General features: G+C 48.2%; 1 protein-coding gene across 1 annotated transcript; it reads left to right on the top strand.

Annotated features, from left to right (window-relative positions):
- The first annotated feature begins 10,835 nt into the window (after positions 1-10,835).
- LOC136491556 (disease resistance protein PIK6-NP-like) lies at positions 10,836-13,730 on the top strand. Its single transcript, XM_066487868.1, has one exon. It carries the CDS (start codon positions 10,836-10,838, stop codon positions 13,728-13,730), a length of 2,895 nt encoding a protein of 964 aa, XP_066343965.1.
- Positions 13,731-14,034: the final 304 nt, after the last annotated feature.

Below are 14,034 nucleotides of genomic sequence, written 5' to 3'. Positions count from 1 at the left end.
GTGGGCACGCCTCCGGGCGTCGATGATGTTGCGTACGTCACGGCCACGGCCGAGGCGCTGATGTACAGGGACGATGGAGGGCTGCCCGCCGGCTGGCGGTGTTTGGTGTACGGATGCGTCCTTGGTGGGATGCACTGAGGGTGCGCACTGGCTGGTGTCGGGTTCGCGTCGTCGAGACAATGAACTTTCCGCCTGCTGCGCGGCTGCACGCTCGAGCAACGTGCGAATCTCCCGATAAGCACGTCGATCCTCAGACGTCGCGGCCTCCAGGAGGCCATGCAGCAAGGCGGTTGCTGCGGCGATGTTCTGGCTGGCTCGAGTGAAGTGAGGAAAGGCCCCATCGTCGGTGAGGATCCTTTGATGTACGGTGCGGGCTGTGGCGCGCGCACGCCCCCCGTCTTTGCGGCGTTCAATCTCGCGATTGATGTCCGCGTATTCCCGTGCGAGCCCTTGCCCGGCCTCATTGATCTCTTGCTGACGAGCCCTTAGCTGCTCCATCCTCAGGTGAGATGGGGCTATCCCATCCTCCCCGGATCTGCCGTCAGGATTGTTTGTAGGGGTGGCCTCTTCCCTGGAGGCGCTTTCGACGTGACCCTCGGGGGTCTGCGTCATGTAGCATTCCCGGGAAGGGTGGTGGCTCCCTCTACTGGAATCTGAGCTGGAGAGCGATACAGGCTCCTCGTTGAGGAGCTCGTAGAGGGTCTCCGTATCCCGCTCAATCGCCCCCACGAACTCGATGTCCGTGGATGGTTGAACCACACGCAGCGCCAGAAGGCGGCCAGCGGTCGCCGCAACGTTGCAGAGACCGAACGGAAACGCTGTCGGGGCGCTCCATCCGGACCCTTCCGAACACATGGTGGTGTTGTGAGAGGTCTCCTTGGGTGACGAGATTCCCCGGGAGTTGCCCGGTGGGCCCTTAAGCCTGAGACGGCTGAAGTTGATCGAAGGGGGAGATGGGGCGGCTGAGTGAGTCAGCGCCAGCTCTCCTCCTAGTGTGATGAGGAAATCCAGGTCGCCGAAACGCACGTGTGCGCTCGGGGCCCAGGTGATTGCGTGGGTGGCCATCCGAGACCTGATTTGGAACGCGTAGAGCCCCTACCTGACGCGCCAACTGTCGGTGTTTCGTACAAGCACCGGCAAGTAAATTTATAGTAATGCGCGTTAGGCTCGGATGGTGCGCTAAAGGACACAGGATTTATACTGGTTCGGGCGGAACGTCCCTACGTCCAGTTTGTTGCTGCTTGTGTTATTAGCACCGTAAACAATCCGTAGTAAGGGATACAAACTGCCGAGAGAGGGACTGGTCCCAAGTCTCTGATCGAAGGATTGAAAGGTGGTCAAGAGCTTCGTAGCTGCTTGAATGTGTGTGAATGTGTTCTATTGTTCGGTCCTATTTTTTCCGTCTCCTCGATGGAGGATGTGCATCCCCTTTTATAGATGAAGGGGATGGCTTTACAAGGGTGAAGACTCCAGGATGCGTATTCTACTTAGTCCTGTGGCTTACGTCTATCCGATCAGGTCCTCCATCCTGATGAGTGCGAAGGAAGATAAGTGCTTACGATATTGTCGATGTCTCTGTAGGATGTCAGGCTAGTCACAGAACGCTGCCCTGCGCAGGGTATGGGCTGTAGTATGGTGGTTTTGACTTATGAGCCTCTCCCAGCCCTGCTCCGTGCGCCTTCTGGTTCCCATGATTCCTTGTTGGGAGAGTTCGGGGTCGGGGTCCGGTGTGGCACCGTGGCCAAGGCCTTCCGACTGGGAGGACCTGAGGGGTCGGGAAGCGGACGCCGCTCCCTCGGGTCCACAGCGTGGTGACGGAATACCCGTCGTCTGTGGAGATAGCAAATCCGTTCTTGGAGCGTAGCGGTTGTCGTATATCTTTGTTGGGTTCTGTGTCCCAGAGCTGAAGGCGGCGCCTACAACTCTACAGGGTGAGGCGTGCACACCTGTAATACCTTTTGGGCTCTGCGGTGCCCGGAAGGGTCTAAAGCATCAGTCCTGTCGTTCCCTAGCAGTCCTTTTCCTGCCAGGGCGTAGGGTATGGTCGTTGGAGCCATGGTTGACCCGAATGTCTTGTCTCGTCCTGTACCCATCATTATGAGGGATAGATATCGATCAGGGTGAGGCTCGTTCTGGGCCGTCGAGCGAGACGGAGTTTGGCTTTGAGCCTTTGGGCGAGGCAGGGTTACCCCACAAAGGCGTCGAGTGAGGCCGACCCTGCCCTTCCGGGATTGGGCGAGACGGAACTCATCCCTTAGCCCTCGGGCGAGACCGAGCCCGCCCTCGAGGGGTCGGGCGAGACGGAGTTTATCCCTCGGCCCTCGGGCGAGACCAAGCCCGCCCTATAAGCGTCGGGCGAGGCGGAACCGAACTCCTGTTACTCGAACAAGGGATGACATGACGCCTTTATGCGTCCGGAAGTTTTTCACGTTTGGTGGTTATCGGTTCCGCCTTCTGGGGTACCCTGGTATTAGGTCCCCGACAGTTGCTATCTCTACCGCAAAAGGAGTAATACAATCAATGTAAATGCGGAAGCTAAAGAGTAATGTAGAGATATGCAAACTCCCGTCGATGACTCTGGTATTTTTACCAAGGTATCGAGAGGCACACAAGCTTCTCCCTAGTCCTCGTTGGAGCCCCTCGCAAGGAATCCCTTGCAAGGGCCAAGCTCCTGGTCGGGTAACTCCGTAGATAGCCTCGGGCCTTCCCCACGCATAAGTGGGTCCCCGACGTGCCTTCCGGCAAGCCTCTCCCGGATGCTTCCCGCCGTCTTCACTATCAAGCTTCTGACCGAAACGCCACGGGCCTTGTTCCCTCCGGTACACGGTGGCGGCCACACCACAACCGCGGTTGGTGTGATCTTGCAAGACTACAAGCCCCTCTGATGTACAACAATGGTACGCGCAAGCACCGAGTGGTAAGAGGTATGCAAACCTCACTAAACACTAGGCCTAAACCTAGAGTAAGCGCATAAGCAGTGGTCTAATCAACCTAAGCACTTTGCAAAGCACCTACGCTAATCACCTAATGAATCACTAAGCAATATGCAAGTGGAGATCACTAAAATGGTGTATCAACACCCTTGATATGTTTCCTCAGCTCCACACGCTTGAAATGGCTGGTTGGGGGTCTATTTATAAGCCCCACTGAGAAAGTAGTCGTTGGGGGATGAAATCCCGCTTTTCTACTACTGACCGAACGCTGATCACGTCCTGACCAGACGCGTCCGGTTGTCCTGACCGTTAGAGCCGCGATCAACTGATCAGACGCTACCAGCGTTCGATCACATGCCACCGGACGCATCCGGTCATAATTTCGCCACTCTAGAACCTTTCTGTACTCGATCGGACGCTATAGTTCCGTGTCCGGTCGATTTGCCGCCAGCGTCCGGTCCACCATCTGGTCGCTGCTGCTGATGCCTTCTGTTGCCAAGCCTCTTGATCAGAGCGTCCGATCACTTTCCTCCAGCGTCTGGTCACCTCTGTGAGCTCGTTTCTTCGCGATCTTGCGTACGGCTTGGTTCCTATCTTTGTGCTTAGACTTTGCTTGATATCTTGGGTCTTCTCTTGTGCTCCTAGGGTCTTGCTTATGGTGTTGATCATCGGATCATCATGTCGTCTTCGTCCAAGTCACGTCTTGCACCCTATTGAACTACAAAACAATCACTTGCAAATTCATTAGTCCAACTTAGTTGTGTTGGTCATCAAACACCAAAATCCAAAGTAAATGGGCCTAGGGTCCATTTTCCTTACAATCTACCCATTTTTTGTGATTGATGACAACACGACCAAAGCAAGCAAATAATAGAATTTTAAAATTTGAAAACTACCTACTTGCTAGGATGCAATGCAAGGGGCAAGATTATATGATGCTAAAAGATACTACTTGTTAAACTAAATGGATACCACTTGAAAACTTATCTTTCCCTTGCAAATGTCCCCATGTGGCATTATGGATTTAAGCCTTGCTTCCTACAAAATTTTCCAATTACATAGACTAATCCATAATCCACTATCCTCCCTTTCTTGGATCATTACCACTTGTAGACCATTACCACTTGTAAACTATTATGATCTAGCTTTTGGTTCTACAAGATAATGCTTGCTTTTGATCCTCTAAATTCTCCCCCTTTGAAATCAAACACCGAAAAGGAAGACATTAGTAGCACAAGGGATGATCAAACTTTGTAATCCTTTGTGTGTAGAGTGGAATAGATCACAAAATTTGACTCTCACATTATATAAATTAAGCCCCCCTAAATATATGCATACATATGGTAGAAGGCAAAGCATATGCATAACTAGAAAATTATTGCTCAAGGGAATTTAATCTATATAATGCATGGAGAAAGCATATAAATATCAAAATGAAATCAACATGATGATATCGGTTTAGAAATACCACATGTGGAAACCAATTTGATTTCTACCACTTATAATAGGTGGTAGATATTTGAAGTATGATGCTTAACTCCAAGGACTCCATTTTCCTTGTAATGAGACTACTACACACATGATAAGCTTGAAAAGGTGTTAGTCTCAAAGTATCCAACTCGTAGAGTAACCTCTCCCTAAATTTGTGCACACAAGTATGAAATACTTGTAGGAAACATGCACATTGATTTTAGAATTAAAAATACCACTTGAAAGATGACATCACATTAATGTGAGTCATTTTCAAAGGCGATATTCAGGAGAAATTATCTACAATTTGGATTTTAGCACATATTAGATGAACAATTGTAAGACAAGCTATGTGCCGTGGTCCTAAACAATTTTAAACCATGTAGGTTTGCTCCAAGGGTTAAGAATGAAACTGAGCAAGCCAACCATAAGATATACCTAGTGTATGCATGATAAAAGATATAAGCATGCAAATGCAAACATAGGCATGAAAAGTAACTAGATGCTTAAAGATACCAATTTGTAAGAAATACCACTTGTAGGAAATGTAAATTGATACTACTTGAAGGAAATTAAATTTAGTTACCTAACATGGGAATAGGAATTTATGTCCATAGTATTCACTAACCCACTTGACAATGATTTTGTCCATCATGATGCACCCCATGAAATGCACCCGTACTTTGCCAAGTCTCCAAATTCCCTGAAGTCCATCGGACTTCTCACTTCCCTTTCGGGATCCAAACCTTCTTGGTGCTCTTCATGTTGGAAATAATTTTCTTTGGCACTCAAAAGCGTTTGACCCCATTATTGGCTTGCTTATTCACCTTGATGGCCACCACCTTGACATTTTTCTTCTTCTTTAACAAGTATGGTGTGGAGGCCTTCTTGTCCACCTTGTTGGTGTAGGTGTTGGAGAGCTTGCTTGTTTGCTTCTTCTCTTTCTTCTTTGCTCATCCCCCATTCTTCACCTTGCACTCATAGGACTTGTGACCTTCCTTGTGGCATACGTAGCAAACCACGGTTTGTCCTTCATCAAGCTTATTCACTCCCTTGACGGTGTTATCTTGATGAAGTTGGACTTGCTTCGCCTTGCCTTTCACTTGAGTCAAGTCCTTGGTGAGGCGAGCTACTTTTTGCTTGAGTTGCTCATTCTCCTTTGCAACCTCTTATGTGCATGTATCTACAACAATTTTCTCAACACAAACTCGGTTGCACAAAGATGAGTCTAAACATAAATCATTACAAGAAGTAGAGGCATTCTTTTTAGACATGTTAAAGATAGAACTTTTCTTTTTAGATGCCTTGGTGGGGGTAGTACTAACAGCTTCAAGATTGGCAACTTTATTAGTTAGCTCATCACAATGTTTGCTCATGGTTTCCATTTTAGCAAGCAAACTTTTATAAGCATCTTGTGAGCTAGCTAACTTTCCTTTTAATTTTTCATTTTTCTTTACAAGTTGCTCATCATTGATTGTGCATGCATTTGTTGTTGCACTAGCCTCAAGTTGCTCAATTTTAGTAGATAGTTCAACATTGAGATTAGCAAAGTTCTCATATTGTTCAAGCAAAGTTTTATATGGTTCTTGTGAACTATCTAGATTTTCTTTTAATTTTTCGAGCTTCTTTTGTTGACTAGTGTAAACTTTAGCATAATTAAGATTTTGTTGCATAATTTCATCATAAGAAGGCATTTCATCATCACTATCACTCTCACTAGAGGATGAGCTTTCGTTACCTCATACCATAAGGCACATACGAGAAGAGCTTGATGATGAGTGCTTGCGCCCTTGCCTCTTGTGATGGTGTTCTTCTTCACTTAAAGAATCATCCCATGATCTTATTGGTGTGAGGGCTTGGTTCTTGCATGCCTTATTCTTTGTCTTGGGTGTGGGCTTGTTTGGACAAACTTCCACAAAGTGCCCCAACTTGCCGCATCCATAGCATCCTCTCTTTCTTTGCTCATTTCTTTGATTGGTGAAAATGAGATCTTGGATTTGGATGGGCACACCCTTGACATTGAGCCTTTAGATCATCTTCTCCACCTTGTTGATTAGTTTGATTGATTCTTCATCAAGGTCGGAGGTGGAGGAGGAAGATTGATAATCTTCACTTGAATCTTCTTCATCATCATCATCATCCTCTTCTTCTTCTTTATCTTCACTTGAGGAGCTTGAGCTTGAGCTTGTCTCAACTTGCTTGCCCTTCATCTTATTTTTCTCGCTACATGTGAGAGCTTTGCCTTTGCTCGATGAAGAGGCTTCGTCTTGACCCATCTTACGTGACATTTTAAATGCCACTATCTTGCCAATGACTATGCCCGAGGTCATGGTGCTCAAGTTCTCCATGTTATGAAGGATGGTGATAATGCTTGTATATTTCTTTTGTGGTAGCACGGAGATGATCTTTCTCATGATATCCGCAACATCTAGCTTTGTTAATCCTATTGAATAGAGCTCATTGATAATTAGATTCAAATAAGAATACATATCATGAACAAGCTCATCATCATTCATTGTAAAGGAATCATAATTTTGTCTAGCTAGGCAATATTTTTGCTCATGGACATTAGATGTGCCGTTATGGAGCTCTTAAAGTTTTAACCAAATTTCATGTGCCGTATTTAAAGTGAATACTTGGTTAAACACATCCATACTAAATGATTCAAACAGGCAATTTTTAGCTCTAGCATTGAAATGAATTTTTTTTCACTCTTCGTGGGTTTATCAGGATTCTTAATGGGTTTCATCCCATCACGAGTAACTCTCCAAACACCCAAATCAACCGCTTCAAGGTGGCAAGCCATTCTAGCTTTATAATAGGAGAAGTTAGTGCCGTCAAAGTGCGGAGACCTAAAGGTATCCATCCCAACCACTCTAAAAAGCGTCGACTCAACGGTGGTGAAGCCAAAAGTCCAAATTGAGCCAACCGGCTCTGATACCACTTGTAGGGGACCATGACACCTAAGAGGGGGGGGGGTGAATTAGGCAACTTAAAATTCTAACTCTAAACTATGTCCGCTTTTACTAACCTTAGCAAAACCTATGTAAAAGATAAACTATCTAAATATATGCCTATAATTTTGCTAGTGTGTTGCTATTTCTACCAAAAAACGAGTAATACAATCAATATAAATGCGGAAGCTAAAGAGCAAGGTAGAGATATACAAACTCCCATCGACGACTCTGGTATTTTTACCAAGGTATGGAGAAGCACGCAAGCTTCTCCCTAGTCCTCATTGAAGCCCCTCGCAAGGAATCCCTTGCAAGGGCCAAGCTCCCGGTCGGGTAACTCCGTGGATAGCCTCGGGCCTTCCCCACATGCAAGTAGGTCTCCGACGTGCCTTCCGGCAAGCCTCTCCCGGATGCTCCCCGCCGTCTTCACTATCAAGCTTTTGACCAAAATGCCGTGGGGCTTGTTCCCTCCGGTACACGGTGGCGGTCACACCACAACCGCGGTTGATGTGATCTCACAAGACTACAAGCCCCTCCGATGTACAACAATGGTGCGCGTAAGCACCGAGTGGTAAAAGGTATGCAAACCTTACTAAACACTAGGCCTAAACCTAGAGCAAGCGCATAAGCGATGGTCTAATCAACCTAAGCACTTCGCTAATCACCTAATGAATCACTAAACACTATGCAAGTGGAGATCACTAAAATGGTGTATCAACACCCTTGATATGTTTCCTCAGCTCTAGACGCTTCAAATGGTCGGTTGAGAGGTCTATTTATGAGCCCCACTGAGAAAGTAGCCGTTGGAGATGAAATCCTGCTTTTCTGCTACAGACTGGACGCTGATTACGTCCTGACCGGACACGTCCGGTCGTCCTGATCGTTAGAGCCGTGATCAACTGATCAGACGCTGCCAGCGTCCGACCACATGCCACCGAATGCGTCCAGTCACAATTTTGCCGCTCTGGAACCTTTCTGTACTCGATCGGACGCTGCAGTTCTGCGTCCAGTCGATTTGCCGCCAGCATCCGGTCCAGCGTCCGGTCGCTGCTGCTGACGCCTTCTGTTGCCGAGCCTCTTGATCGGAGCGTTCGGTCACTTTCCTCCAGCGTCTGGTCCAGCGTCCGGTCACCTCTGTGAGCTTGTTTCTTCGCGATCTTGCGTATGGCTTGGTTTCTATCTTCGTGCTTGGACTTTGCTTGATATCTTGGGTCTTCTCTTGTGCTCCTAGGGTCTTGCTTATAGTGTTGATCATCGGATCATCACGTTGCCTTCGTCCAAGTCACGTCTTGCACCCTATTGAACTACAAAACAATCACTTGTAAATTCATTAGTCCAACTTAGTTGTGTTGGTCATCAAACACCAAAATCCTAAGTAAATGGGCCTAGGGTCCATTTTCCTTACACAAAGGATTAGTCACTCAATTCACCACGCCACTCGATCCTAGCAACGATGTAAAGTTAGATCACTCGAGTTGCACTAGATGACCGATATGCAAACAAGTTTGCCCCTCTTGATAGTACGACCATCTATTCTAAACCCGGTCATGCACTTCTCTACACAACCTTTGACCGGTGAAATGAAATACCCTAGGTTATACCTTTGCCTTGTGCATTCTATTCCACCTCCTCCAATGTTGATGCAACATATGCACCAACATGATCGATAATGATATGATCAACTCCATATCATCACGTGACCATATTGGTTCATCGATCTTGACTTCACTTGCTCTTCACCGTTGCTTTGGTCCATCGGTGCCAAGTCATCACTCAACTTGCCCTTCACACTTGCAACCAGTCCATCAAGCCAAGTCTTGTCTTGATCTTCTCCACTTTAGTCACATGACTCAATGTCATGTCTCATATGCAATGAGCTCCTTCATCACTTGTGTGAGCTTTGCAACATCTTCGAGCCATTTTTACCTCCATGACATATGTTGCTCACACACATGTACTGTGGACTAATCACCTGTGTATCTCACTTAAACACATTAGTCCACCTAAGGTTGTCACTCAATTACCAAAATCAAACAAGGACCTTTTACCCCAGCCTCAACGGCCAGTGACCCCCTCCCTCTCCCTCTCCAGCCGCCGCCCGCACCTCTCCCTAGCCCCAGCGGCCAGTGACCCCCTCCCTCTCCCTCTCCGGTCACGCTGCATCTCGCCAGCCGGGTGATGGCAGCGGAGGAGCTCCTGTGGAAGATACAAGAGCTGGAGGAGGGCCAGGCGGATCTGAAGCAAGAGATTTCCAAGCTCGTGCTGTCTGCTGAAGACCTGAAGCAGGCCATCTGCGACGGGGAGCCTCCGTCTGTGTCGGAGAATGCAGACGCGTCGACAGAGTTGCACGGGTTCTTGGCCATGGCCCCTCGCTCCCGCTCCGGCGCGACGAGCTTCCCCAACGATGGATTCAAGGGCAAAACAGTCTTTCAAATGAGATAGTATTGTTTATTAGCTAGTGGATCCAAACAAGGTTGGGCTAATTACTAGTCAACTAATTACTAGTTCTAGCTAATCACTAGTCAGCTAATCATTAGTTCTAGCTAATCACTAGTCCTAGTCCATCCAAACAGGTCCTTAATGATATCTACAACTTTTTAGTTTTGTTTTTTTATTTGATATTGTTTAGATTTTTAAAAAAAAGAATGATACAAACATCTTCGAATAAAAACCAAACGCAATAGCGATGGCACGACTTGGGTGAGCGGTCACGGCTTAGACGAGTGACAATAGTGGTGTGAGAGAGCAGTCGCATGCAGTGGTAAAAGAAGACATTGAGAGGTTGCCACGTGGGGCCTCACAAGTTAGTACCTTATCCCACTTCTACAAAAACCTTCAAATTAAACATAAAAACTAGAACGGACCCAACCTACTAAGCGAAACATGAGATGGGCTCATTCCATCAAAAAAAAAAAATAGGTTCTCAACCTACTGAGGGCGTCCTCAATGACCACGACCAAGTCACCGGCTCCGTAGAAATAAAAAAAAGGGAAAAAGCTGACAGCCGCATGGTATGGAGGAAAGTGGGGTCGTGTAGCAGGGGCAGTAGATTTCTCGGGAACCGAGCGAGCTAGGCGAGGAGCGAAGCGCTAGCGAGCAGTTTTTTAGATGTTCTCTCTCCTCTAAGTAAGCAAATAGCTAGGAATTATTTCGAAACGTGTAATGGTGCCGATTGCTGGCCTGATGTATAATGCAAGCCATCCTTTGCTCTTAAAATGCCTGTTGCCAGCTTGGTTTTGCTGCCATTGCAAAGACGATTGACAGCTGATCTTGCAAGTTTGGAATGGATTTCCCATAATGCATGCGTGCCGTGCGCGTACGTTCCTCTCCATCCAAGGTTTTGCATAGCTTTTGTCCCCTACATGTTCAGATGCTCGCTCGGTGCGTGTATATATATACATATGCACATGCACCCACTCCTGCGTGCAAAAAAGTTTCACAGTTCCAATCCAAACACTTCCGATCCAGAGATCGAGAGATGGCCGGCACCGCCCAGGGCGCCGTGGACTCGCTGCTGGGCCGCCTCTCGTCGGTGCTCCTGGAGGAGGCGCAGCTGCTGCGCGGCGTCCGCGGCGACGTCGAGTTCATCAAGGACGAGATGGAGAGCATGAACGGCTTCCTCCTCGACGTCGCCGCCGCCGACCGCCCCAACCACCAGGTCCGGGCCTGGGCCAAGCAGGTCAAGGAGCTCGCCTACGACTCCCAGAACTGCATCGACCGCTACGTGCAGTGCGTCCCCGGCGCCGGGGCCGGCTCCGGCGCGGGCGTCCTCGCCACCCTCCGGCGGGCCCCGCGCCTGCTGAGCACCATGCCGGCCCGTCACCGCACCGCGGTGCGGATCCGGGAGCTCAAGGCCCGGGCGCGCGACCTGGGCGAGAGGCGGCGCAGGTACGACGTCACCGTCCCGCATGTGGCCGCCGCCGTACCTGTCGCTGCCGCCGCCGCGGAGGACGAGCAAGACGACGCGCGGAGGCGAGCTCTGGCGAACGCCACGGAGTTCCTGGACGAGGACGTCCGGGAGGTGATCAGCTGGCTGACCAAAGACCTGCCCCGCGGCCATCCGCAGTGCTGGCTCCGGGTCATCGCCATTGTGAGGAGGCAGTACCAGGAAGACGAGTACCCGCTCACGAGGAAGGTCTACGAGCATCCATCCTTGTCGAGCTGCTTCCATCTCAAGGCATGGATCAATGGCATCGAGAAGTACATGAAGCGCAAGGAGACGCGCAAGGAGACGCTCCAGTGCATACTGAACCAGCTGCCCGCACTGGATGATGATCATGATCATGAAGACAAGTTAGCGGCAGGCGATGGCGACATGGATGAGGAGCATCAGTTGGTGAAGAAGCTCAAGGATCGTCTCAAGGGCAAAAGGTTCTTGATTGTCGCCGCTAACGATCCATATGGAAAGGTGCGGGCAGAGATAGAATCTGTGGCTGCTAGCCATGGCGATCCCTTTTCAGCTGGAAGTGTCATCATTGTGACGACATGGCGGGAGCCGTTGTCGGTTCCCTACAAGGTCAAGAACTATCTCAACATTGACACCCTTTTCCACGAGAAAGCTGTGGCAATAGTCGGTGACCACTGCGACAGCGATCTGCAGGAGATCATAAGGAAGATACTCACAAAGCGTGGAGAGAACTTCTTCTCCATGGAGATGTTCCTCCGTGCGCTCTATGTCAATCCCAGAAGACCCAAAGAGCAGCTTCAGATTTTGCTGGACAGCCTCACATTTGGGAGCATCATTGCTACACACATGATACTCTTCTCCTACAATGACCTGCCGAGCCATTACAAGAGCTGCCTGCTGTACCTGTCCATCCTTTTTGAGAGGATGTATCTGACATCCAGCTCTCCACAGGATTTCAGAGTCAAGAGGACAAGCATTGTAAGACGATGGGCGGCTGAAAACCTCATCACCAAAAGAGATGGGCTGGTTGCAACTGTTGAGGCTGAGCGCTGTTTTGATGCGCTCGTAATCCATGGTCTAGTTCGTCCTGTTGACATCGGTGCTGCAGGCAAAGTGAAGACCTGCACGGTGCATCATCGGATTCTGTCATTCATTACCAAGATGGCCAGAGATGAGGGATTAGTCGACACTGACCTGCCTCCTGACTTGGCTTCTCGCCTTTCTATCCGCAATGGAATCAGGCTGCAACAACTCCAGCACCACAAAATGAAAAATGTAAAGGGTGCTGAACAATCCACCGGCTGCTGTTGGAGAAACATCCATGAGCGTCCCATTCCCATAGAAGATCTGGAGGATTCTAAATATTTCATGGAAATGGATTATACGGAAGCATTTCTTGAGTTGCTGCAAGTATCTCCTCCATTAGGATTCGTGGAAGTGCTGGACCTAGAAGGATTCAAAGGGTTGAAGAAACACCACCTCAAGGACATCTGCAACAAGGTATATCAGCTCAAGTATCTGAGTATAAGGAACACTGATATCACTGAGCTCCCAAAGGACATTGAGAAGCTCAGATACCTGGAGACACTTGACATCAGACAAACCAAGATACGGACATTGTCCTCAAAAGCTGTCGTGCTACCAAAGCTGATGCATCTACTCGCCGGCAATGTTGAACATCAAAGAAAGGATGCTGCCTCTGGGTCAGGGGGCAGGTCATTTTCCACTGTGCAAATGCCTCGTGGAATCGGGAGCATGACAGATTTGCAGATTCTGTGCCATGCTGAAGTCTTCAACAGTGCTGATGAATTGATGGAAGTTGGACGGCTGCAACAACTGAGAAAGCTGGGTGTGGTTCTCCGTGGCAAGGAAGCTCGTCTTGGTCATTTTCTACGGGTGATTGAGAGGCTGAATGAATGTCTCTGCTCTTTGTCACTCCGAATTGAGCTAACTAGCAGCAGCGAAACTCCTGACCTGAACATAGAGAAGACTGCATTCTCACCTCCAAAATTACTTGAGAGCCTAACCATCAATGGCACCATAACCGGGCTGCCTAGTTGGATCAAGGAGCTTCATCTACTTTCCAAGATAACTCTATGTGGTACTTCCTTGATGGACAATGCCATCCGGAGTCTTGGTGAGCTCAGCAGCTTGCGGTGCCTCAGGCTCTGGCACAAGTCATACATAGAAATGAGGCTCACCTTCAAGGATGATGAGTTCCAGAATCTCAAGTACCTTGTTGTCGAGGGCTCAGACATCACCACGATCCATTTCGAGAATGGAGCTACTCCTAAGCTTGAGAACATAGTTTGGGATTTCACGCAATTGGTATCTCTTTCTGGAGTAGAAAAGCTTCCAGGTCTGAAGGAGATTGAGCTTAATGGTGACTGCAATCCATATTCAATCATACAAAACATGGCAGCACATCCAAACCATCCTGTTGTCATACATAATGCCAATCCATGAGGTGCCCAAATAATCGTTCTGCGTGTTTTTAATATATCTGCCTGTCTCTGTTGTTCATATGCTGTTCATATATGGTTATGTTATATATAAGTGTGAGTTGTATCTGAATGAATATAATGCTGTATATATGTATTGTACTGTGCTACCTAGCTCTCTGATTTGTATGGGTGTAACTACGATGGTGTTGATCAATAAGGAGTCACATAACATCCTACTGAAATCACTGGTTTGTCATTTGTCAGTACAGATAACTTTTCTTTTCCTATTTAGAGTATAATTGTTTTTCATTGCAGTCACTATATAT

This window comes from Miscanthus floridulus, chromosome 11 (assembly GCF_019320115.1).
Source record: "Miscanthus floridulus cultivar M001 chromosome 11, ASM1932011v1, whole genome shotgun sequence".
NCBI classification, from domain to species: Eukaryota; Viridiplantae; Streptophyta; class Magnoliopsida; order Poales; family Poaceae; genus Miscanthus; species Miscanthus floridulus.
This window is presented reverse-complemented; position numbering and strand designations above follow the sequence as displayed.